Below are 22858 nucleotides of genomic sequence, written 5' to 3' on the forward strand. Positions count from 1 at the left end.
CAGGCGCACGCATGCGCACTGACACGTATGCACACGCACACAGCTTTCCCTGTGAGCTGCCACCAGAATGGTGAGGTCCCCCGCGGCCTCTCCAGGACTTGCTTCAGTCTAAGCTCTTGTGAATTAACTGTGGAGATTTTCTGCAATAACCACGTGCTCTTTTTCATTCCAGTTACGCAAAGGGAGATTTGGACATATCTTACATTACATCCAGAATTGCAGGTATGTTTGCCAACTTTAACCATAAGGACACACTTTGATTCTTCCCTGTTCTGGGGCAGCTTCTGGTGTCTGACCTCCAGCCCATCCTGTGCTGCCATGTCAGGCAGGGCGGGCAGGGTGCGGCCAGTGGAGAGGGAGAGCGCCTCTCGGGCGGGCATTCACTTGCCCGAAATGTGGCCTGGGGTGTCCGCCCCATGGCCAGTGTGCCTCCAGGCCCTGTAGTGGACAGTGCCAGGGTCAACCCAGCTTCTTCCCCGGTCTGGAACTTCCTGAAACTCTGCGATCATGAGGAAAGAGATACAAGGCCACACGTGTTAAAACGTGGGTCTCTGGGCAGAAAACAAAATCCAAACACTTGGAGACCCTCTGGTGTAGCAGGCTCTGCGGCAGAACCTGTGTCTTGCGGCCGGGGCTGGGACCTCTGCTCCGCCCCTTCTCGGGACTCGCTGCCCAGTCAGTCAGCGCTGTGCCGCTGAGTCAGCGGCCGTGTTGCCAGTGAGGCTGTGGGGCGGCCACGGTGGCTGACGGGGCTCCTCTCTTTCAGTGATGTCGTTCCCGGCAGAGGGCGTAGAGTCAGCCATCAAGAATAACATAGAAGACGTGCGGGTGTTCCTGGACTCGAAGCATCCGGGCCGCTACGCGGTGTACAACCTGTCCCCGCGCACCTACCGGCCCTCCAGGTTTCACAGCCGGGTGAGCGGCCGGGCCTCTGCTGCCCTCTGAGTGTGGTGTTCTTACAACGGGCCTCAGCCTGGTGTGGCACTCGGTCCACCTTTGCTACTTTCTGGGGGGGCCGGGGGCTGCAGTGGGAGGGCAGCTCCTGGGTGTGAGGATACAGGGGTCTGAGGACAGCGGATGGCGGGGAGTCAAGGAGGACTCCAGAGTGTGAATGGAGAGGAGACTGGTGGTCTGCTTTAACCAGCTAAGGCTGGCTGAGCTGGCGGTGTCTCTGTGTCTCACCGTCCAGCGGGAACAGGGGCCACACTGTGTTCTCAGCACTGAAGACTCGGATGTGGGCACTTCTCACCGTATTTAAACTTACCCCGAGCGGGAAGGGCTGGCTCTGAACCCCCGGCGCCATGTCGCACAAAGAGCTCAGTGCTGACCGGAACCTGCGGGCACCCGTGGGCCAGGGTGGGGTGGAGGGAGGCCCTCGGGGCCGGCACCCCTGGCCGACGAGCCCGGTCCTCTCCCCGCAGGTCTCCGAGTGCGGCTGGGCCGCCCGGCGGGCCCCAAACCTCCACAGCCTGTACAGTGTGTGCAGAAATATGCATGCGTGGCTGCGGCAGGACCCCAGGAACGTCTGCGTGGTGCACTGCATGGTGAGCAGGCTGCCTGAGCCATCCCTGCGCAGGGGCCGGGGTGGGGCGCCAGGTGTCCTGAGTGGTGATGCCAGTGCCAGGAGGAGCTGCCGCCTGGGTGGGGTGCACACGCCAGCCCAGACACTGCTGTGGCAGTGGCCCCCAAGTTTCCTCACGGAGCTGCAGCATCTCAGGCTCTGCGGAGCTCTAGGAGCCAGGGCCTGCGAGGAGCAGCCCTGCCCTGGGGTCCAGCCAGCGGCCCAGGCCCAGTGTGGCTCCTGTCATCTTGAGGAAGCTGACCCCAGGGGAGCAGCAGCTGGCCCAGTAGACACCACTGGGTCCCTCATGTCAGGGCCTTCTTGGAGAAGACTGCCCCCTTGTGGAAGGTTCGAGTCCCCTCCTGACAGCGCCGTGTGCTGAGGCCCCCCTGCCCTGTGTGACCCTGTCTGTACCCCCCACTTTGGGGCTGAGGGTCTGTGGGCGTCACACCCAGTGGGGCATCCGCCAGCTCGTGCCCTTGGGGGTCAGTCCTGGTGTTGACAAGTCACACCCGGAGTGAGGACCAGGGAATTCAGTGAGGGGGGGGCCCGGGAGTTGACCCGTGTGTCTGTGGCCGTCCCGTCGTCTCCTTCCTGTTGAGGAGGCTTTATTCTCTGCTCCCCAAATTGTGGCCTCACCAGGTGGGTTTTCCTAAGTTCCCAGAGGAGCTCCAGCCCCAGGTGGGAGCCCTGAGTGTGGCGGGAGCGATAGCCACGTGAGCTTACCCTGTCCTTTGTCCTAGGATGGGAGAGCTGCCTCTGCTGTGGCTGTCTGCTCCTTCCTGTGCTTCTGCCGGCTCTTCAGCACCGCCGAGGCTGCCGTGTACATGTTCAGCATGAAGCGCTGCCCCCCGGGCATCTGGCCATCCCACAAGAGGTATGGTGTCCGCTCTGCGGCCCTGGGGAGGTGTCACTCAGCCACCCTAGGAGGCGGCAGGAATTTGAGGAGAGTGTCTACCTACCGTGTGGGGTCGAGGTGGAGCCGGGCCAGCGAGCGCAGTCGGGGTGCACACTTGCTCGCGAGGCCATGCGGCAGCCCCTCGTTCCCCTCTCTGTGCCTGTGACTTGGCGGCTTCTCGGGGCGGTGAGGTCCAGGAGATGGTTTCCTATGGCTGCAGCTGGCTGCTGCCTCTCCCCCTACCTCCCCAGGAGCCTCTGCCTGCCCCGAGACTGGCCCCCACCCCGCCCACCCTGCAGGAGGGTGGGGCCGGGGCTCAGGCCTGTGGAGGCACCTCGGGCACACATGCTCCTACAGGCACTGGGGGGGGGGGGGGGCGTTTCCTTCCTCTGCAAGAAGGGCCTTGGTGTGGACACACAGACCCCGAGAGTCAGGAGAGCACAGCCACTGGGGCCCTGCCGCCTCCCCGGCCCCAGGCCTGCAGGAGGAACCGGAAGGCCTCCAGGCCCAGAGGAACAGAGGGTCGTTCAGGCCGTTCCTGCCACTTGGGGTGGCCGCCTTGCCCGTTGATGCACTCCTGCCCGTGGGGCCCACTCCGCTGGCTCACTGCTGGTGTCCGCCGCCCTGAGACACAGGCCACATGGTTGTTTCTTCCGTGTGGCTTGTGAGGGAGAGGCTGCAGATCCCTCTCTACACACCCAGGGCCCCACTGTGTCAGCCGCCGCTGGGGCGGGGTGGAGTGTGCCTGGCTCTGGGACCCCCGCCACAGACCCCGCGGGCACGTCCTTGGGGACGTGGTAATGTAGATGTCATTCCCTCCCCAGTGACTTCAAAAGTAGTGGCACCAGTGTCAGATTCAAATCACTTCCAGTCCTGTAGGAGAACAGTCACAGAGCAATTGGCCCCAAATCCGAGGCACGACGGAGGCTCGGGGTCTGTGCCCTCTGGTGCTCGGGGTACGGGTCGGAGAGGAAGCCTGGCTGCTTGGAAGGGCGCGGGTCTGTCTCCCGCTGAACAGACGGAGCAGTCTTCCCATGAGGCTCAGAGCTCTGGCAGGAAACATGGAATCACTGGTCCGTGCGTTACGATGCAGATGAGGAGGGTGGGCGAGAGGCAGTCGCAGTAGAGGGGAGGGAAGCAGATGAGAGGCTGGGGTGAGGAGAGGGCTGCAACCCTGGGGTAGGTTAGTTGCTGCCACTCACACCAGGACAAACACCCATCAGACAGTCTCAGCCGGTCTGGCACATGTCCTTGGAGCCTCAGGAGGAGCCCAGACAGAAGAAGCACCAAGGAAACAGTCGCTGAGAATTTCCCCCAATTAAGACAGGCTTGAACCTCAGAAGGTCAGAGGTCACTCAGCGGGATTAAAACAAAGTAAACCCAGAAAACCTGCTTAGGCCACCATGTTCAAACCACAAAGAATCTCAAAGGTGGTCGGGGAGAGGATGCGGATCCTAGTACATCACAGCAGGGTTCTGGTGAGAAACCCAGGGCCGCAGTAAGGTCTCCATGCCATGATTAGCACATCAGCAGAGGGCGGAGGAGGGCGCACAGGATGCTCAGGTGGCTCGGAGGTCAGGAAGGAAGAGCCACGTTGTCACCCTCACACCAGTCTCCCTGCCCAGTGTGGGCTCAGCGCCGCCCCAGGACGGGTCGTCGGAGGGGTGGAGACAGGACCAGCCACCCGCGGGACTGCATGGCAGGGATGGGAGGTTGTGTGCAGACCCAGTGACTCACCCCACGGGTCAGGGGTCAGGGGTCAGGCTCGGCATCGCCCAGGCTGCTGTCAGGGTGTGGCTGGGCCACCTTCTTGTCTGAACTGGGGCTCAGAAAGCTGCTCCTCCTTTGTTGTGGAACTTGCTCCCAGGCTCACTCAGTCTGCTGGTGGATCTGGTTTGCTGTGGGTGTAGGTCCTGGCTTCTTGCTGACCATCGGCAGGAGACTGCAGGTTTCCTGCCGCATGGCCGTTGGGAGAGCACACAGGTGGCCGTTGACAGCCAGTCAGGCTCTACCCGTCCCAAGGAGACGGGGTCTAGGAGGGGAGGAGCCCCGGAGGCAGGAGATAGGCACCCTGCGGGGGCACGAAGAAGTGCCATGGAAACCCCTGAGAGAACGGGGGTGGTGGCACAGCCCAGAGCCAACGGGGTGAGGGGGAACAATGGTGATGACAGCCCCGGCGGCCCACTTCTCTGGTCAGTGGTGCAGGTCTGCAGATGCGCTCAGCCGCAGAGCAGTCCGCCCGCAGCTCCTCCCAGTGCACACGGGACTCCCCGAAGGGTCCTGTTACGGCCATTGAACTGCAGCAGAGGCGGAAGAATAGAAATCGGACAAAATATGTTCTTAGGTTTGGATAGAGTTAACCTGAAAAGCGGTGAGAGAAAGGTGGCTGGAAAACCTCTAAAGGTTTCAGAGGAAAACAGTTTACTCAGTAGCCCAGGAGTCAGAGAGGAAGTCTCAAAGGAGACGTAGGGATACTCTAAGAATATGTTACAAAGGTATTTTGAACCAAATGAAGTTACAATGTCAAATTCGTGAGTTGAAACTGGAACATTGCTTCCAGGAAAGTTTGCAGCACTAAATACTTAAATGTGTTTGCAGAAAGACTGGATGTGCTCAGTGAGGCTCCAGAGACACGGAGCACACGTGTGACGTGGTGGGCGGGCCGGGCACAGAGCCTGTGTGTGGCGCTCACGCCTCCCGTTCGCAGGTACATCGAGTACATGTGCGACATGGTGGCGGAGGAGCCCATCACGCCCCACAGCAAGCCCCTCCTGGTGAAGGCCGTGGTCATGACGCCCGTGCCACTGTTCAGCAAGCAGAGGAGCGGCTGCAGGCCCTTCTGCGAGGTCTATGTAGGGGATGAGCGCGTGGCCACCACATCCCAGGAGTACGACCGCATGAGGTGGGCCCGGGCCCAGGCCTTCCTCCCCACGACCCCGTTCCTCCAGGCGGCTGCATGGGTTTGCAGGGCTGTCCTCCGGGTCATCATGCTGAGTGGCTCCTTGGAAGTCATTTCCTGCCCACCCCTGACATAATCAGGCGGTAAAGCCTGCCAGGCAGGAAGAAACTGATGCTCTGGGGTCTCGGGGGTCCTGCCACGCATGTCGCTTTTGGACAGAAGGTTGAGCTTCTTACCTGAGCAAACCGCCACTCTGGGCTCTGTTCTCCAGGGATTTTAAAATCGAGGACGGCAAAGCGGTCATTCCCCTGGGCACGACAGTCCAAGGGGACGTGCTCATTGTCCTCTACCACGCGAGGTCCACCCTGGGAGGACGACTGCAGGCCAAGGTGAGCGGACGCTCCACTTTGGCCACTGCCCCTTTGAGTCCCCGCCTCCTGCCGCCCAAGGCACAGGGGATTCAGCACGAAACTGCTGTCGGTGTCGGGCTGCCGGACCGTGGCCCTGGGGCTGCCCCTCCTCAGACCCAAGAAGCTGCTTGTGTCCAGGGCCTTCAGGGCTGGTGAACAGTGAGGGGCCAGGTCTCCTCCCCCAGCTCGGGCTCCTGTTGCTTTCTCTCCGCAGGTGGCGTCCATGAAGATGTTCCAGATCCAGTTCCACACGGGGTTCGTGCCCCGGAACGCCACTACTGTGAAATTCGCGAAGTATGTTGGTGTCACACTGTGCGAGGGGGACAGGAGGGGTCAGGGTGTGTGGTGTGCATACAGGTGCAGCGTGGTTGACGCTGCTGGGGCCCTGGGAAGACTGAACTCTGACCCCCAGAGTTCTGGAAGGAGTCACACAGGGGCAGCGCCAGGCCGGGGCCTGCGTGCGGTGAAGGCTCAGGAGGAGGGGGCGGTGCCAGGAGACTGAGGGGTGTGTCTCATGTTTCTTTGTGCTGTTACTCTGTTAAATGTCACCACGCTCTTACCTCTTAGTGTTTTTTTTTTCACATTGGCACGTCACACTTTGTTTTAAGTACCAACATGACAGAGACAAGAAGTGTGACGCCTCACCAGTGTCTTTGTTTTCCTTCCCCTGGGGGAAGATGGGCCCCAGAGCTTCAGCAGTTCTAGTGCACTCAGCCGTCCTTTCTGAAGACCAGGTGACGGGCAGCCACGAGGCAAACTAGGCAGGAGGCTGCGGCTGAACTGGACACTGGTTAGGAGGCAGGCTTCTGACGAGCAATGAGTGTGGCCAGCGAAGTGGGAAGGGGGATTCCACTGGAGACCTGGAGTGTGTGAAAAGGAGGCATCTGGGCATCTAGCACTGAGAAATGGTTCATGTGGGCTCCAGAACTCAGGCGGCGTCTGGAGCAGCGTGAACACCAGGGCGTAGCAGCAGAGGCTTGGAAGCCGAGGCAGTGCTGGGAGGGGAGCCCGGGAGGGCTCCCAGGAGGTGCCGGGGGCCATGGACAGGTCCAGCCTGCTTTTATTCAGAGTCCAGGGAGAAGAGATACAGCAAAAGCGGCGTGACCGAAGATTTTATTAAACTGATGAAAGACATCAAAGCACAGAGCCCAAAGCTCCGTGAACAGCATACGGGAGTTTTATAAACGAAGAAAGGAAATGCCTCCCAAGCGTGCGGGGTTGAATCGCTGAGAACCAGAGAGGCTGCTTCATAGCGCCCTGTGGGGAGGGCCCTTCCCCTGAGGCTTTGAATCGCTGAGAACCAGAGAGGCCGCTTCATAGCGCCCTGCGGGGAGGGGGGGGCCTTCCCCTGAGGCGGGGGATCCGGAGTCACAGCGACGTCTTCCAGAAGCGCCGGGAGGAGAACTTCGCCAGCTTGGAAGTGTCTCCCCTGAAATGGTTCTTCAGAAACGGAGGTCAGTCAGAGCTGTTTTCAGACAGATGAGAGATGCTGGCAGCGCGTGAATCAGGTGGACATGAGCCCGTGTCCAGGGCTGGGAAGAATTACAGGCTGAGAGGAGAACGAGCCTGCTGAGAGTGGCAGAAGGCCCCCGGCGCAGAGTCTGGGTGGACGGGAGGGCCGGGGCAGCCACGGGAGCTCGGGGTTCTTTTCTCCGGTGCCGAGATCCAGCTTTCACACTGTGGTGTCCCCGCCACGGCCATGCTGCCACGCTGGGGCCCGTCACGTCCGCTCGGGCCTCAGCATGAGGAGTGGCTGCCTCTGGGGTGCAGCCCAGACACGGGGCCCTGCTCGGGCTCTGGAAAGAGACCGTGTTTTCATCTGAACGGACGGGTGCCTGGAGTGTGAGCTTGCTGAGGTGCACTTGTGGGCTTGTTCCTCACCATGCCTGTCATGCCTGCAAAAATTGATGAAATGGCTAAAAAGAAAGCCTGACACAGGAAAGGGGGTGCTCCGCAGGCAGCTGAAGGAGGACAGTCGGAGAGGAGACTTAGGCCGACGCACTGTCCACCGGGGGCGGCTACTCCGAGCTGGTGTGAGTGGGCACACCGGCCATCCTGTCCCAGCAGGAGCCCCTCAGGGTCTGTCCAGCCTCTGAGATGCAGGCCCCTCAGGGGCGGTGGGGGCTGCCCCTCTGTTCACAGACCGCATTGTTTCCTCACTGCCAGCTGGGCGGGTGGGCCTGGCCTGGGGGCCATCTCCGGGGGGGTGGGGGTGGGCGGGCCCCTGCCTGGTGCCTGCAGTGCCTGGAGTCGCCCGCTACTCCGTGTTGATGGGCCCCTCCCCGGGCCCTCACTGGACACTGGACCCTCTGCCAGCCTAGCTGCCGCCCTTCCACCTGCTGCCCCTGCTGTGTCGGCATCTTGCTGTGTGTGCCTGGCCTGGTCAGAAGCAGGCCTTCGGCCAGGAGCAAGAGGACAGGGGGGCACCCGCCCTCGCCAAGACCCCGTGGTTCCCCTCCTTGCGCAGAGGTGGCCGTGCCCGTGACTGCGGCGGGACGTCACGTGTTAAGATCACACTTGCTCACATGTCCCACCTTGTGAGTCCAGGGACGTGGGGACACCTGCCGTGGCCTCACCCGCCAACCAGACCGTGGGTGCAGCCCCGCCTTCCCCCGGGGGCCGCACGGAGGACAGCAGGGCCCCTCTGACACCTCAGACCCTCCAGAGCCTGTTGTCCCTCTTTTGTGTGTCTTTTTCTGTTGCTTTGCTGTTTTTATACACACAGAATAGTAAGTCGTGCACGTAGACTTAGGCGGCTTAAAATAAGAGAGCAGAAGGGATCCCACTGCCCCGCTGAGGAGCTGGGATTCGTTTACAGGGCTTGTGACGGTGTCACCAGAGGTGACCTTAGGAAATACGTGAAAGACCTTGGAGTTCCCTAGTGGGACGCAGAGCCACAGAATGAGGACAGTTCAGTGAGACAGCAGCTGAAGTGGCCACTGCCAGGCCACCTGGGCGTCCCTCCCCACCTGTGCCCGGCCCCAGGTCGTTGCCCCAGGAGAGCCTTCGGACCCACCCCCCAGGGCCGGGGCTGCCCCGCGACCCACAGAGCACCCCGGCCACGCTGCCCTTGGAGTCGCACTTGCAGTGCGGCAGGCAGAGTCCAAAGGGCGTGGTTTGTGGGCTTCTGTTAGTAGCTGGTGGTCTTGCTAAAGCGGATGGCACCGTATTTAAGGGAACGTGCATTTAAGTTCCCGGAGAGCCTGATTTGAACCACAGGACCTGAGGGGTGAGGAGTGAGGGCTCCCCTGACAGAGGGGCTGGGGGTCCAGTGTGGACGGGCCCTGCAGCGCACAGTTCCCCGCAGGCCCCTCCGACCCTCTGCCTGGTGGCAGCTTGAACGTGCAGAGCGTGAGGTGCAGAGCGCATGGCCCCATCCCACACTCGTTCCCTGGTGAGTGTTGGGGTGACCTCTGAAGTGCCCATGGTCCTTCCTAACCGTACCTGGGCTCCCACTGCAGGTACGACCTAGATGCTTGTGACATTCAGGAGAAGTACCCGGACTTGTTCCAAGTGAACCTGGAGGTGGAGGTGGAGCCTAGAGACAGGCCCAGCCGGGAGGCCCCCCCCTGGGAGAGTGCAAACATGCGGGGGCTGAACCCCAAAATCCTATTTTCCAGCCGGGAGGAGCAGCAAGACATTCTGTCCAAGTTTGGTAAGATCCTTGTTTTGCAGGTGCTCTCACAGGGCACAGATTGTTCTTGCAGTCTTCTCGCGAGGCCGCAGTCCCGGCCAGGGGGTCATCGTGGGCCGGGGCCAGTTTGTTGTAACCCGGGAGGGTCAGGTTGGAGTTGCTTGCTGATTCAGAGGGTTCATTTCTGGACCTGCGTCCACTTTAAACGTGACCTGGAGAAGGGGAGGCATCAGTTGGGCCCATCTGAACACAGCAGGGCTGCCACACAGCGGAGGTTGTTCCTGTGACCTCCCCCCCAGCTGGGAAGTCTCATCCTATTTCAGACCGTTTACCAAAAATCAGCGTGAAAAGCGTGTGGGTGGGTCGGACCTGGGACGTCATCTGGCCTGTCGCGTTCTCTTCGTGTTCTTGGTTTGCTTTTTTGTCTGTTTTTTTATGTGAGGACAGCTTAGTGTCCCTGAGGAGTGTGTGTGTGTGTGCATGCGTGTCAGGGCACGTGGCCCAGCGCTGAGATCCACACTCGGGCTCCCTGGTTGCCGTGCAGGTTTCTGGCGGTCTGGGGGCACTTTGGCTCTGGACCGCGGCCCTGGAGCCCCGTGCTGGCTGCTGCCTGGGCCGGGCAGCCTGACACCCCCTCTCCCTGCAGGGAAGCCGGAGCTGCCCAGGCAGCCCGGCTCCGCCGCACAGTATGACGCCGAGGGGCCTCCCGACGCCGAGGCCCCGGGGTCGGAGTCTCCGCACAGCAGCAGCACGGACACCAACCACTTCCTGCACACGCTGGACTGGCGGGGTAGGCTAGGGCGTTCGGGGGGCGTCTGCTGCCCGTGTGCTGCGTGGCCCCCCTGCCGGCCCCTCACTGTGAGTTGCAGCCATGCTGTTGTGGTCTTCTTTTCAGAGGACAAAGACTGTGTGATGAGCCCGGAAGGTCATCTCGCCAGGGAGGGGCCATCCATCGTGACTGAGGATGGACGTGAGAGCGAGCCGTCCGATGAGGAAGCCACCACGCTCTCGCCCGAGAGCGGGGACACAGCCGACGAGGACGCAGCCGGCCCAGCCACCCTGCCGGACGACAGTGTGGACCTCCTAGGGCTGCACTCTGAGATGGGGCCGGCGCCCCCCATGCAGGCCCACGGGGGCCCCCCCAGCAATGCGGACCTGCTTAGCTGCCTCCTGGGGGCCCCAGCAGCTGCTCTGGATGGCGCCCCAGGCGGGCTGCTCGACGGGGACCCACCTCTGCTCCTCACCAGCTCAGCCCCTTCCCCAAGCACAGGGACCACGCAGACCACCGCTCCCGAGGGGCCTGGCCCGGCCGGTAGGTGCTGCTAGGGGTCGTGGACCAGGAGGTCCCAGTGATTGCAGCTTACTGGGACCATGAGCTGTTGCGATCCCCCAGAGGAGCCCCTGAGGGTTGGGGTCAGCACTTCGCCCCAACTGCTTGGGGCTGCGGTTGCCATGGGAGGGCCCCCCTGGAGTGGGCACCCTGGGCTGGGGGCCTGCCTTGTGGGGCCTGTGCTCAGCCCACCTGCTTCTTGGTGCCTTCCACAGCTGATCCCTTTGACCCTCTTCTGCTGCCCTCTGACCTGGAAGCCCAGCCCCACCCCAAGCCTGACCTCTTTGGCGAATTTCTTAATTCGGACTCCACAGCTGCCCTGCCCACATCCTTCCCCTCCACCCACAGTGCCCCGCCCCCTGCCTGTAGCTCCAACTTCTTGCATCTGGGTAAGTGCAGCCTCCACACTCAGGCCTGGTGGCCAAGCTGTCAGCCAGGGGAGGTGGGCAGCATGGTCTCCTAGGCCTACCGGGCACGGCTCCAGGTCCTTCCGTCCCCAGGAAGAGGGTGCAGCCAGTGCGCACTCCATACCCTCTGCTGGATTTCAGCGGAGGTGGGAAGGCAGGTTCTAGGGGCGCCCATGCGTGGCCGTGAGTGTGTGTGTGTGGCCTGCCACGGTGGGACGGGGCGCTCTGAAGACCCTTTCAGATGAGGAATCTCAGACACTAGTCTCAGCATGGCCCTGGGGCTTCTCCATTTGCTGACCCCTACGTCCACTTGGTCAGTTCAGTGACCATGTGATGCGTCCTCAGCCCGTGAGAAGGGAGGCCCTGAGATGTGTGAGTACAACCTGCCTGGGGCCTCACTGGGCCAGGAACACCTCAGGGACCACCTGCCTGCTGAGCTCAGTGCCTGGCCTCCAGCAGAGGCTCCAGCAGATGGGGCTTGTGGCCAGCCTGTCCCCCCCAGGCACCTAGGAGGCATGTGAAGGCCTCATGGCCACCCCCACCAAGGACACCCATGTAGTGCTGCTACCTTCCAGGGGATCTGCCAGCAGAGCCCAGCAGGACGACGGCCTCTGCCCCCAACCCGGACCTGCTGGGAGGGTGGGACGCCTGGGCCGAGGCTCCGGTCCCCACGCCCGCGCCGGCTGCAGAAGGTACGACTCTGGCGTCATCGCAGCCCTCCCCCAGGAGAGCAGGGAGGGGCGCGGTCGTCCCAGGCCCTCTACGCGGCCCCTGTGCCTATCCCACCTCTCCACGTCTGCCCTGCTTTCTGTACAGCCTCATCTGGTCCTGTTGGCACATTTCCGGCAATGAGCTGCTGTCAGAGGCAGTCGCATTTACAAGGCCTGTGACACGTGTTCCTGCCTGGGTATCATCCGTTAACGGGATGATGACTTCAAGGACGCTATTTTGCCAATTTGATAGGCCGCGGTTCTTTTAGATTTGCTTTTTTTTTTTTTTTCATTATGAATGAGATGGTCTTTTGTTTTGTACGTTTTGGGTTACTTTATATTTTTTGAAAACTATTTCTTGTTTCTTAGTCTTTTTTTTCCATAGGAAGTTCATCTTTTTCCTATTAATTTGTGAGAGCTCTTTGCACGTGAGTGGCCGTCGCTTATAATGACCTTACAGTTGACTCTTGAACAACGTGGGGTCAGGGGTGCTGACCCCCACACAGTCGAAAATCCACACCCTGCTTTCTCTGCCCCAGAATAAAGGAGTTGGTGACTGGCTCTCCCATGGGCGGGCAGCTGCACGGTCTGGACAGCACCAGAAGCAGAGCCCGAGTCTGTTGATCCCATGTGTTGAGAGCTCTAATCAGACACAAGCTGTCCCCCACATGCAGTTAACGCAAAGGCTGTAAACTAGGCACTGTGGAGGTGCTGTGGTTACTGAAAAAAGCCCGCCTGAGGGTGGGCCCAGCCTTGTTCAGGGCTGGCTGTGCTGTTCCCACAGGTGGTAGTCCAGTGACTGGCTTGGCTGTGTCAGTCTTTTGTACTCAGAATCGTGACCGCACTGCGGGAGACTCCAGGGGGCGCTGCAGACCCAGGACAGCTGGTGTGGGTCGCCAGGTCCTCCCCTTGGCCACCTGGGCTCGGGCTGTCCATGTGGCCATGTCCTGAGTGTGCGCTGCCGCCATGGAGCGAGGCCTTTAGGAGCGAGAGGCAGCACAGAGGCTGCCTCCACTGCAGCGGTCCTGATGCCTTGTCTCCTCCAGGCCCCTTCTTCTCTTCTGGAGCCCAGCCGGCCCCTCCTGGCCCCCCAGCCAGCCTGACCAAGTCTCAGAGCCAGGACCCGTTTGCTGACCTCGGTGACCTCAGTTCCGGCCTCCAAGGTACCCTGTGGGCCATGTCGAGCAGGAGGAGGGTGCTGGGGCTCTCGCAGGGGGTTGGGTCTGTCTACCCTCCCAGGGCGGACCTCCCCCGTTCACTGACCCCAGAAGAGGCCCGTCTGCCTTGTCCCCGAAGCTCGTTACCAAGATGACACCAGGAGTTGTCAAAACCAGTGGGAGGCCTGGCCCTCCGTGGGCATCACCGTGAGCGGGGGCCACCTGGGAGCGGCCTCAGCACAGGAGTGTGGGGCAGCCCTGCCCTGCTCCAAGGGCAGGCAGAACCCCCTCTGGCAGCTTCCCCCTCTGAGAGGACATGTCAGGATGTTAGCTGTTTGGAGACCGTGAGCATCTGAGTGTCCCACGTGCCTGGCTGGTTGGGTGGCGTGTGGAATTCGAGGTGGAATTAGCATCTCTCCAGAACGCTTGTTGTCCAGGAACAGTCCTTTTTATTTAACAGTTTCCTGGTGTTTCAGGTTGTAGTGTCTCCCTGAGGGCATTCCTGGAAGTTTGGGTTTGTCCTTGTCTTCCTGCCTCTGTCTTGGGCTGTCTGAGTGCAGGGTGGGGCCACCCTGAGCCTCCTGGGTGCAGCCTGTGGAGCAAGGGGCTTCTTGGGGTCTGGGGCGCCCGTTCTCAGGATGGAGCCCAGCCCTCAGCTCTGCACTGAGACCCAAGACCTCCATCACACCCGGCGGAGAGTGGGGTCCTGCACGAAGCTGCTGGAACCAAGGGGAGAAACATGCAAACTCGGGTTCTAGGTGGAGCCCTCAGCATTCCTCTGTCAGCAAAGATGGAGCCACCAGACAGTGAGTCAGCGAGGCTGTGGGAGCCAAGAGCCAGCAGGACTGTGGACTCTCACAGGACACTGCCCAACGGCAGCAGGACACATCCTGCACCCACCAGCCACCAAGAAATGTCCCGTCCTGGTCCATGGACAGTCCTCAGCAAGTGTACAGGAGTTGAAGTCATGCACACCACGTCATTCTGCTTGGAGTCAGGCTCAGAGTCAGCAGCAGCAAGATAACTGAAAGCTGTTCAGACTGTTAGGAACTGAACAACACGCTTCTGAGAACATAGGGTTACTTAGAAGCCTCAAGGGAAATAAAGCAGTGCATCACACAGACGGAAAATGAAAACATGGCGCGTCAAAACGGGGGACACGTGGTGTCCAGTGTACATTTGGGGAATGTTGTGCGTTCTCACCTGAAGATGTTTGGAAAGGAAAGGAAATAAACTCAAAGCAAGCAGGAGGGTGGTGATAAAGAGCCCACATCAATGAAGTGGAAAATGTAAACTAGAGAAGGTGGACTAAGCAAAAACTGGTTCTTTGAGAATATCAGTAAAATTGGCAAATGTTTGCTAAGATGCATGAAAGTAGGGAGGTTGGCACAACGTGCCCACAGACCCTGGAGGGCACGAAGGGACTCGGCCGCGCAGCCGCGGCACCAGCCTTGGCGCAGGTGAGGTGGGTGGGTTCTGCAGCAGATGCCCTGCCGGGTGGGCGGGGCGAGTAGGCCTGTAGCCATGAGAAGATGAGCTCTAGCTCGTCGTTAGATGCCTCCCGAAAAGGAAATCTTCAGTCCCGGGTGCTTCCATTGGAGAGTTCCACCAAGTGTTTAAAGGACTCATACCAACCTCACACACCCTTTTCCAGGAAATAGGAGGAGACGTTTTCCGGTTGGTTTCACGAAGCTGGTATTACTCAGAAACCAGAACCAGACAGAGACGGTACAAGAGAAAACTTCAGTGTCCCTCACGAATATAGACACGAAAGTCGAACAGCAAATCGGCCGCAAGGAGCATTCATCAGCATGGACAGAATCACACACCACAGCCAAGTGGGATTTGTTCCAGGAAGTGAGGCACCTTCAGCATTCCAGAACCAGTTAACAGAATCCACACAAGAACTGGCCAGAGTAGGGGCGTCGTGTGGTCACATCCGTGTGCAGGACAGGCCGCGGACAGAGTTCAGCACCTAGTTGTCGGCGGACACCCCCCACAGACGAGTGGCGGGAGAGCTTAGGAGCAGTGCCTCCAGTACCCTGCAGCCAGCCTCGCGCTTGGCTTTGGAAGACCGCGAGCTGCCCTTGGTGCCAGCTGGAGAGGGACCAGGGGCACAGGCAGTGCTTCCGTGCACCGGGGGCCGTGGGAAATCCCGAGGGACCTGAAAGCATTTCAGAGCCCAGAGTGAGTTTAGGAGGGTTGCAGGGCGCACGGTCGACGGACACCAGGGAAATTCCTGTTTACCAGCAGCATGTGTGCAGGGAATCCACGATTTAGAACAGCACCGTTTACAGTCACTGAAAAAGGAGGAAAAAGAAGCACGTAACCTGTGACTCTCGCAGAGCACGCGCAGGACTTGTGTCCTGGAGCCACAGAGCCAAACGTGAGGAGCGGGTCAGGGAAGAAGGACCCTGGCGTGAATGGAGACGGAGGGGCTCGCGGCCCAGAAGACCCCATGTGGGGAAGGCTCTCCTGCCGTGATCTGCGGGGTCCAAACAGTCCCCACCAGACACCCCTGAGGGGGTTCCTGCAGACACAGGCGGGCTCACTGTGGGGCTGAGTCGGGAGTCAGGGACGAGGAGTGGGGAACAGGCTGGTGGGATGGAGTGACGTGGCCAGACTCTGTCAGGACTGTGTGGTGTCTGCAGAGGGACAGACACACAGCAAGTAGGGGGTGGTACCCACCTGGCCCTGGCCGCTACGGACCGGCCAGCTGTGGGGCCACCTCGACGTGCCCACCCTGGCAGCACACCTGGAACACTGGTTTTGCGAGGGCGTGCTCTCCGTGCAGGCTGAGTACTGGGGCTGCCCCCGAAGTTCCCGTGTGACTGTCTCCCCAGGCTTGTCCGCTGCATCTGCTCCTGCAGGCGCCGGTACCAACGCAGCGCCCCCTCCCAAGGCCACCGGCTCCTGGCATGCAAGTCGGCCCCTGGCCCAGGGCACCCCACGGCCCCCGCAGGCCAAGCCAGCCCCCAAAGCCGCTGTCCCGCCGAAGCCCAGCTACAACACCAGCTTCAGTGTGATCGGCAGCCGGGAGGAGAGGGGTGTCCGCCCTCCCAGCTTTGGTGAGTCCTCCCTCTCTCTGCCCGGTGGCTTTCTGAGCTTGCTCTGAGGGGGGTTACGGTGAACCCCATCTTCTCCAGCTCGTGGTCAAGTCCTGAGAAAGGGTGTCTCCTGAGACCCAGCAGAAGCTCCTTCAGGTGGGAGTGAGTCGTTTTGCATGTGGTCTGAGGGTGACCTTCTTATTGCCCAGACAGCACCGTCCAGGTGGCCAGGCGTGTGCCGCCTGGGGGCCGTCTCGGCCTCTGCCAGCTGTGTGCAGTGCTGGGCAGGGGCCGCCGGGCGGGGTCGGCGTCGGCGCCTCCCAGCACAGCCTCTGAGGCCCCTGCTCTTCTCCAGGTCAGAAGCCGAGGGTGTCGGAGAGCGACTTTGAAGACCTGCTGTCCGACCAGGGCTTCTCCTCCAGGGCCGACAGGAGGGGGCCCAGGACCATCGCCGAGATGAGGCGGCAGGACCAGGCCCGGGACACGGACCCGCTCAAGCTGAAGGTGGGGGCGCTCGGGCCGGGGCCGGGCTAGGGCGGGTGGCCCCAGGGTTGCTGGCACAGGCATGGGGGCGGCGGGTTCGTGTTCAGAGCTCTGCCCCGTGTGGAGCCGCTGGATGACTGGCGGGCGGTGGGGCCGGGCCCGCGTCTCCCGCAGCTCCTGGACTGGACGGAGGGCAAGGAGAGGAACATCCGGGCGCTGCTGTCCACGCTGCACACCGCGCTGTGGGACGGCGAGTGCCGCTGGACGCCCGTGGGCATGGCCGACCTGGTGACCCCTGGGCAGGTGAAGAAGCAGTACCGCCGGGCCGTGCTGGTGGTCCATCCGGACAAGGTGGGCACGGGGCCCGGGCCGAGCCCAGGGCGGGTCCTGGGTTCAGGCCCAGCACCCTCACCCACTCCGTCCCGCAGGCCCGGGGGCAGCCCTACGAGCAGTACGCCAGGATGATCTTCATGGAGCTGAACGAAGCCTGGGCCGAGTTCGAGAGCCAGGGCTCCCGGCCCCTCTTCTAAGTCATGCGCTGCTCGGGGCTGCGCCCGCAGCTCATAGAATCGAAAGCTGCTGGCTGGACCACGAGGGTCGCCCTGTGGCCGTGGCAGTGTGGACTGGTGTGGCCGCACCCGACATCATGCCTGCTGCCCTGGGTGGCCCGGAGCCGCCGCCATGCCTGGCGGGAGAAGGAAAGCATTCCAAAAGCTCCGAATTCTTTCTTTTTCTTTTTTGGTTCTAAAGGAAAAGTGTCGAGTCGCACTTCTCCCACGCGTGTCCCGGTCTGTGGTTTATTCTGTTCGGTGGCCGTCACCTGAGGGCGCGTCCTCTGGGTAGACCGCGCTGCTCGGCCGTCTTCTTGAGTCCCTCGTGAATGTTTGCGTCTCCCCTGTAATCAGCCTGGTGACCAGCTGTACATAATTAAACTATTTTCTGATGACCTTCGTCTCTGACGTGCGTGATCGTCTGACTGATCTAGGCTCTGACTGCGAAGGTGTGGTGCAGTGACCCCTGCCTGGTGGAGAGGGCTCCCCATCTCCGCTGGCCTGAGCCTCCCCGGGCCCCCAGCTGGCCTCGGCAGTCTCACACAGCAGGGAGGCAGGGAGGCCAGTGCAGGGACAAGCCCTGGCTTTGGGTCTGGAGGCCAGCCTTCCCCTCGCTGGTCTGGGTGTGCCCTGGGGTCACTGCTCGTGGCTGAGGCAGCTGGGCAGATGCTGGCCCACATGAGACTGGGCCTCCCCTGGATGCCACTGGGTCGTTCCTCCTCAGAGCATGAGGGTGTGAGGGACCTGGTCTGTTGTTCTGGAAGTTCAAAGAGTAAAGCAGCTTTCCTGAGTCATGGCCGTTGGAGAAGCAGCGGCTGCCTTGGCTACGGGGTGAGGTCCCCCTGTTCTGGGGGACGACCTGGCAGGACAGATGGCAGCAGTTACAGGCTCGAGGGTTAGTCGGAAGTGACGCTCCCAGCCTCCTGCGGGTCTGTCCACCAAGCCCGAGGGCTCGTCGCACTCCAGGCTGCCCAGCACTGTGCTGACCAGGCCCTGGACAGGTGGCCAGGACCTCGACCCTCATCCCGGTGGTGACAGCGAGAAGGGCCGGGCCTCTGAGAACCCTGTGCCGTCTCTCCTTTCCGCAGAACGTCAGCCAGCTGTGTTGCCAGGTGGCTGCCACTCGCCGGTCAGATGTGCATGGTGGTCGCCATCACCTGGATGAGGACCCCCCCCCCCGGGCTGGGCTCGTAGAACTGGCACCAGTGCATGTCCTCAAAAGCTCGCCGGCGGTCTGGGGAGCAGTTAGTGGAACACTGACCCCACCCCACCCCCGCCTCAGTGACCACGTTGGTCTAAGGCTCAGGCGGGGGGTGGGGTCTGTGGGTCCTGAAGTTTCAAAGGCATGGGGGCTCTAGCCTTTTGCCCTGAGGCCCTAGGACCTCGCAACCTCTGACCCTTGGGCCCAGCGCCCCCGTCCCTTGGCTGAGGTGACACTCTCTCCCCGCCGGGGAGTGCTGAATCTGGCTTTCCCCGGTTGATGCCCCTCTGCAGAGAGCCGACTCCCCGCCAGGTATGTATCTGCTGCTATTTTTATCTTTCAATTCTTTTAAAGAATAATGAATGACCTAAATAGGTCCAAGAGTGCATGTCAAAGTTGCTCTGGATCCCGGCTGAGGGCCAGGCAGCCCTGGGGATGCTGGCGGGGCCCTGCAGGGGCTGCAGGCGCACACGCGTCCCCTGGGTCTCTGGTGTGGCACACCCTCTGCCATCCCCACCGGTTCTGATTTTCTGTCTTGGTGGGACAATGGCCGCCCCGGTGGCTCCATCCCTACAGGCCACACCCCAGCTCCAAGGACCACGCGTGTCCCCTCCAGGGAGCCCCTGGGGGCCCAGGGAACGACCACAGTGGCCACAGACTGGCTGCACAGCTGACCCCAACCCTGTCACATAGGGGGCGCGGTCCTGGGGGCGCTGCTCAGCAGAGGTCCGTCTGGAAACAGGCTCAGATGAGTGACCCGGCACAGGACATGTCTGAGAGGCTGCGCTGGCCTGCAGTTGGTGACTGGTTCTTGGAATACGGCCCCTGGGGCAGAAGGCAGGCTCCCAGGAGGTGAAAGGCTGGGCTCTCTGGACCAAGCGCTCCAGGAGCCGAGGAGAGGGGAGAAGGGGGAGGGGAGGGGCCGCTCCCACCGGGCAGGAGGTTTTTTTGAGGCTCGTCCACACTGAGGTGCCTCGGGACACGTTTGTTTCTGTAGCTACCGTGGATGTATGCCCGTCAAGTCTTCACACACGTCACATGTGCCCTGTGGCCCATGGATGCATCCTGGTCCCTGAGAGCACCATCTCAGGACCAGTAAGTCCCTGTTGGCCCCACAGGCAGATGTGGGGATCAGAGCTGCCCCTTGGGAGACCACTCCTGGGGTTCAGCCCTGCCTTTCCCAGAAGACTTTAGAACATCACCAGCGGGAGAGGAGGGCCTGGGTCTGCCAGGCTGGGGAGAATCTGGCCGAGGGTAAGCACACAGCTGTGTCCACTTACAGACCTGCTGCAACCAGCAGAGCCCGGGAACGCCCCTCTGGGTCCTCGCTGGGGCCCCTGTGGGGCGGGCAGGAAGAGAGGGACATCAGGAAGCGGGTAGGAGACGGGGTGGGGGGGGCGACAGGCGGAGCGATGAGCCCAGCAGGCCTGTGGCTATGGGGGAGCATGGGGTGGGCCCAGGGAGAGCTGGGCACTTGGGCTGGGTTCCTCCAGGGGTCTCACCAGGGGTGGGGGGTAGGTCTGTAGCTGAGGGGGGCAGATCCTGGACACACGGTGGGGCGCTGGGCAGCTAAGGGCCCTGGCGGAGGGTCCCGCTGCTTACAGAGGGCTTCTGCCCCAGCCCCAGGCCCTAAGTTGGGACTGTCCACTGGCCACCTGGGGTGGGGCGGGGCCTGGGTGAGATCATCTTCCGGACCCAGGCCCCCAGGATAGGAAGAGGGGGCAGGAGAGCTGGAACCCTGGTGCCCGGGGGAGGGGAGGAGCTGGCTCCGGACCCTCTGGGAAGAGAGAGGAAACAAAGGCTCGGAGGCACACTTCGGGTGTGCCCGCTGCAGAGGCTTCCGGCTCCCACCGCGGAGTCGCTGAACTGCCCTCTTCAGCCTGACGTCCCCTGGCGTGCGAAGGCCTGGCTGCAGTGGCCTCTGTGTTCCCTGGGCAGGCCTCGGGCTCCCACTGCCCCAGAGAGGATCACGACCCAGGACAGGCTCTGAGACTGTCTTCCTTCCCCAAGGGAGCAGAGCGACATCTCTGGAGAAAATTGCTCCTTCTCATGCCTCCTGGGCCTGAAACACTCCAGCAGTACCCACATAGGCCTGCCTGCCCTCTGGGTGTCACTGGATGGGAGAGGAGTGGTCGGGGGCCTCCTGGGTGGCGACTGTCGGTGTCCCTTGGGCTTTTCCCCTTGGCCTGTGTTTGAGGGGGGTGGTTCTTGAGCTTGAAGGCCACCCTCCAAGGGCCAGCTCTGCTGTCAGCCGACTCAGTCCCGCTGGACCAGTCACTGGCTGAGGGGGTCCAGGCCTGACTCACATGGACGGCACACACCCCGGGCCCAGGGCTCCCCACTGCACCCGCTTTGGAGCCTCAAGGGAGATGGGGCACAGGAGGCTCTGGGCGCTGCGTCCACCTGAAGCTGCCTGACTGCACAGCCCAGAACTCTTGGCCGGAGCAGGAGCCCTTGGGGGCCCAAGCCCCGCCTTGGGTCCTGTGTCTGCACAGGTGGCCATCCTCCATCCGGGGCCTGAGCCTGGCCTCTGACCGAGTGTCCTGTTAGAGGCCCCTGAGGCAGGTCCGGGTGGCCCTGGGAGGGTGATCAAGGCCTCTGGAGTGGGGTGGGGGTGAGGCAGAGCTGATGGGTGGGGGGCATTCACGGAGCAGGGGCACCTGGTCTGCAGCTCAGGGAGCTCCCCCCATGGGGGTCACACAACTTAGAGGGACAGCCCCAGGGCGTTCTCGGAGAGCTGACCTAGGGCTGGGGCATGGGCAGCTGGTGGCCTGGGCACCCACCGGGCAGAGGCCTTCAGAAGCACAGCCTCCCTCAAAGTGAGAGTGTCCCTCCCCTGTGGACCCCCACGCCACCTTTTCGTGACCGAGCACTGCCCCTGCGCTCACTCAGGCTGTGTGCAGCCCCCTGCACCCCACAGCTGCCACCACCCCAGCAGAGCCAGAGAGGAGCAGAATTCCATTCTCAGGTGTGTGAGCTCTGCTATTTTTACCCTGGGGCACGGGAGGGTGGGGGTGGATCCAGGCAGCAGCCGGGGAGGAGGTGGGGCATGGGAACCACAGTCCCCCACAGAGAGCCTCAAGGTCACCCAGACCCCTCCTCCAGCCCCCTTCTCTGGGTACCTGAAGTCACACCTTCTCCTCCACCAGCTCTGCTTGGACCTCTGTGCTGTGGGCAGTGACAAGAACTGGGACGAGGAGGGCTGGTCTGTGGCCCAGTGGGGCGGGTGCAACAGGAGGCTGGGAGTGGACAGAGGGCAGGGGTGACCATGGGCTGGGGTAGGCAGGGGGTGGGAGAGGCAGGACTGTGGGTCCCGCCAGGTGGGGGTGAGGGCCCTGTGGGGAGAGCTGCAGGAATTCTGGAGTCTGGGGTCTGAGGGGAACAGGGACCATCGCTGTGCTCTGAGCCCAGATCTTGGGCCAGCTCCTCAGGAAGGGGGTCCTCAGGGTTCCCGGGTGTTGACTGAGGGGTCCCCTTGTTTCTGGACCTTGAGGAGAAGCTCTGGGGGTGGGCAGGGCTGTGGTGGAAATGGACAGTGGGAAGTCTGTGCTTCATACATGACCCTGACTGGGCACCGTGTGTTCCAGCACCCCGGACGGGGCAGACGTCTGAGGAAATAGCAGGCCACCCCACCGTCAGAAGCCCGCGAGGACGAGCTCCCAGGCGCTGACCCCAGCCAGCAGGGCCCTACAGGCAGGACTTTCCTCGCCCACGTGGCCGGGGAAGGCCCTGGTGTCCGGGTGCACAGGGGTGACAATCTGCCCGCTCCTATGGCCGGCGGTGACCGCTTTCCATCTCTCTCTGCTCCTGCTTTTCACGTGCTGTCACCTGTCAAGTAACAAAGAAGTCCAGCTAGAATACGGCAGTGTGGGCAGTGCTGGTGCAGGAGCCAAATAACCCACATGTTAATGACCACATTTGTGCTCTCCGTTTCTGGGTGAGCGCCGGGCAGCAGGCCCATTTCAGCCCTTCCTGCGGGGCCAGCGGCCCCCTCGCCAGGCCCCGTGCTGGGACTGAAGAACAAGCTCAGGTGACCCTGAAGGCACTTTTGGGGCCAGAGTGGGAGGCTGCCTTGGGGCACAGGAGTGGCTGGGCCTCCACTGGACAGAGGGGACCACAGGCCCCAGGCGCCTCTGGCGGGAGTGGAGGCCCCAGGCAGGGTTTTCCAGAGAGGCTGGGTTGGGGGTGGCGCTGGAGCAAGGCAGCTGACTCCCCTCCCTGCCATCTAGAGTGACCCCTTGGGGGCTACAGAGGGGACTCGGTGGCAGGGATCTCAGCCCAGTGCCATGTGGTCTTGTTCTTCAGCACAACTCAGCTTTGGGTCAGGGCTTCCTAGCCTTAAGGAGCCAGTCTCAGGAGGGTGTGTATTTGAGAAACGTGCAGAGCCCTGGCCTGGGGCTCCAGCCTTGTCCTGCCCGCTGGCCGGGGCTGTGACCAAACACACACGCCCCAAAGCTGACCTCTCGGTGGCAAACCCTCCTGGTCTCTCCAGCACCCTGCCCCCTCCTGCTGCCTTGCCCAGCCTCCCTCCCAGCTGCCCCCCTCCCTGCCCTCCCGCCACACCCTGCCG

The 22858-nt window shown here is 62.1% G+C and overlaps 1 protein-coding gene across 5 annotated transcripts in view; it reads left to right on the top strand.

Moving 5' to 3' along the window:
• GAK (cyclin G associated kinase) overlaps nt 1-17482 on the top strand; it is a 49524-nt gene extending 32042 nt beyond the window's left edge. For 4 of the 5 annotated variants that reach the window (XM_074352207.1, XM_074352215.1, XM_074352222.1 and 1 more), the window contains 17 exons: nt 173-222; nt 767-915; nt 1422-1544; nt 2305-2438; nt 5167-5361; nt 5630-5747; nt 5983-6062; nt 9230-9423; nt 10049-10192; nt 10298-10714; nt 10948-11121; nt 11715-11831; nt 12896-13012; nt 15850-16074; nt 16409-16557; nt 16711-16887; nt 16965-17482. In XM_074352207.1, the coding sequence (XP_074208308.1) occupies nt 173-222; nt 767-915; nt 1422-1544; nt 2305-2438; nt 5167-5361; nt 5630-5747; nt 5983-6062; nt 9230-9423; nt 10049-10192; nt 10298-10714; nt 10948-11121; nt 11715-11831; nt 12896-13012; nt 15850-16074; nt 16409-16557; nt 16711-16887; nt 16965-17066 (2665 nt within the window). In that variant the 3' untranslated portion in view covers nt 17067-17482. The remainder of the gene's footprint in view (nt 1-172; nt 223-766; nt 916-1421; nt 1545-2304; nt 2439-5166; nt 5362-5629; nt 5748-5982; nt 6063-9229; nt 9424-10048; nt 10193-10297; nt 10715-10947; nt 11122-11714; nt 11832-12895; nt 13013-15849; nt 16075-16408; nt 16558-16710; nt 16888-16964) is intronic. The other variant, XM_074352211.1, reaches the window with a different exon arrangement.
• The last annotated feature ends 5376 nt before the right edge of the window (nt 17483-22858 follow it).

The sequence above is a fragment of the Camelus bactrianus genome, chromosome 2 (genome assembly GCF_048773025.1).
Source record: "Camelus bactrianus isolate YW-2024 breed Bactrian camel chromosome 2, ASM4877302v1, whole genome shotgun sequence".
In the NCBI taxonomy this organism is placed as follows: Eukaryota; Metazoa; Chordata; class Mammalia; order Artiodactyla; family Camelidae; genus Camelus; species Camelus bactrianus.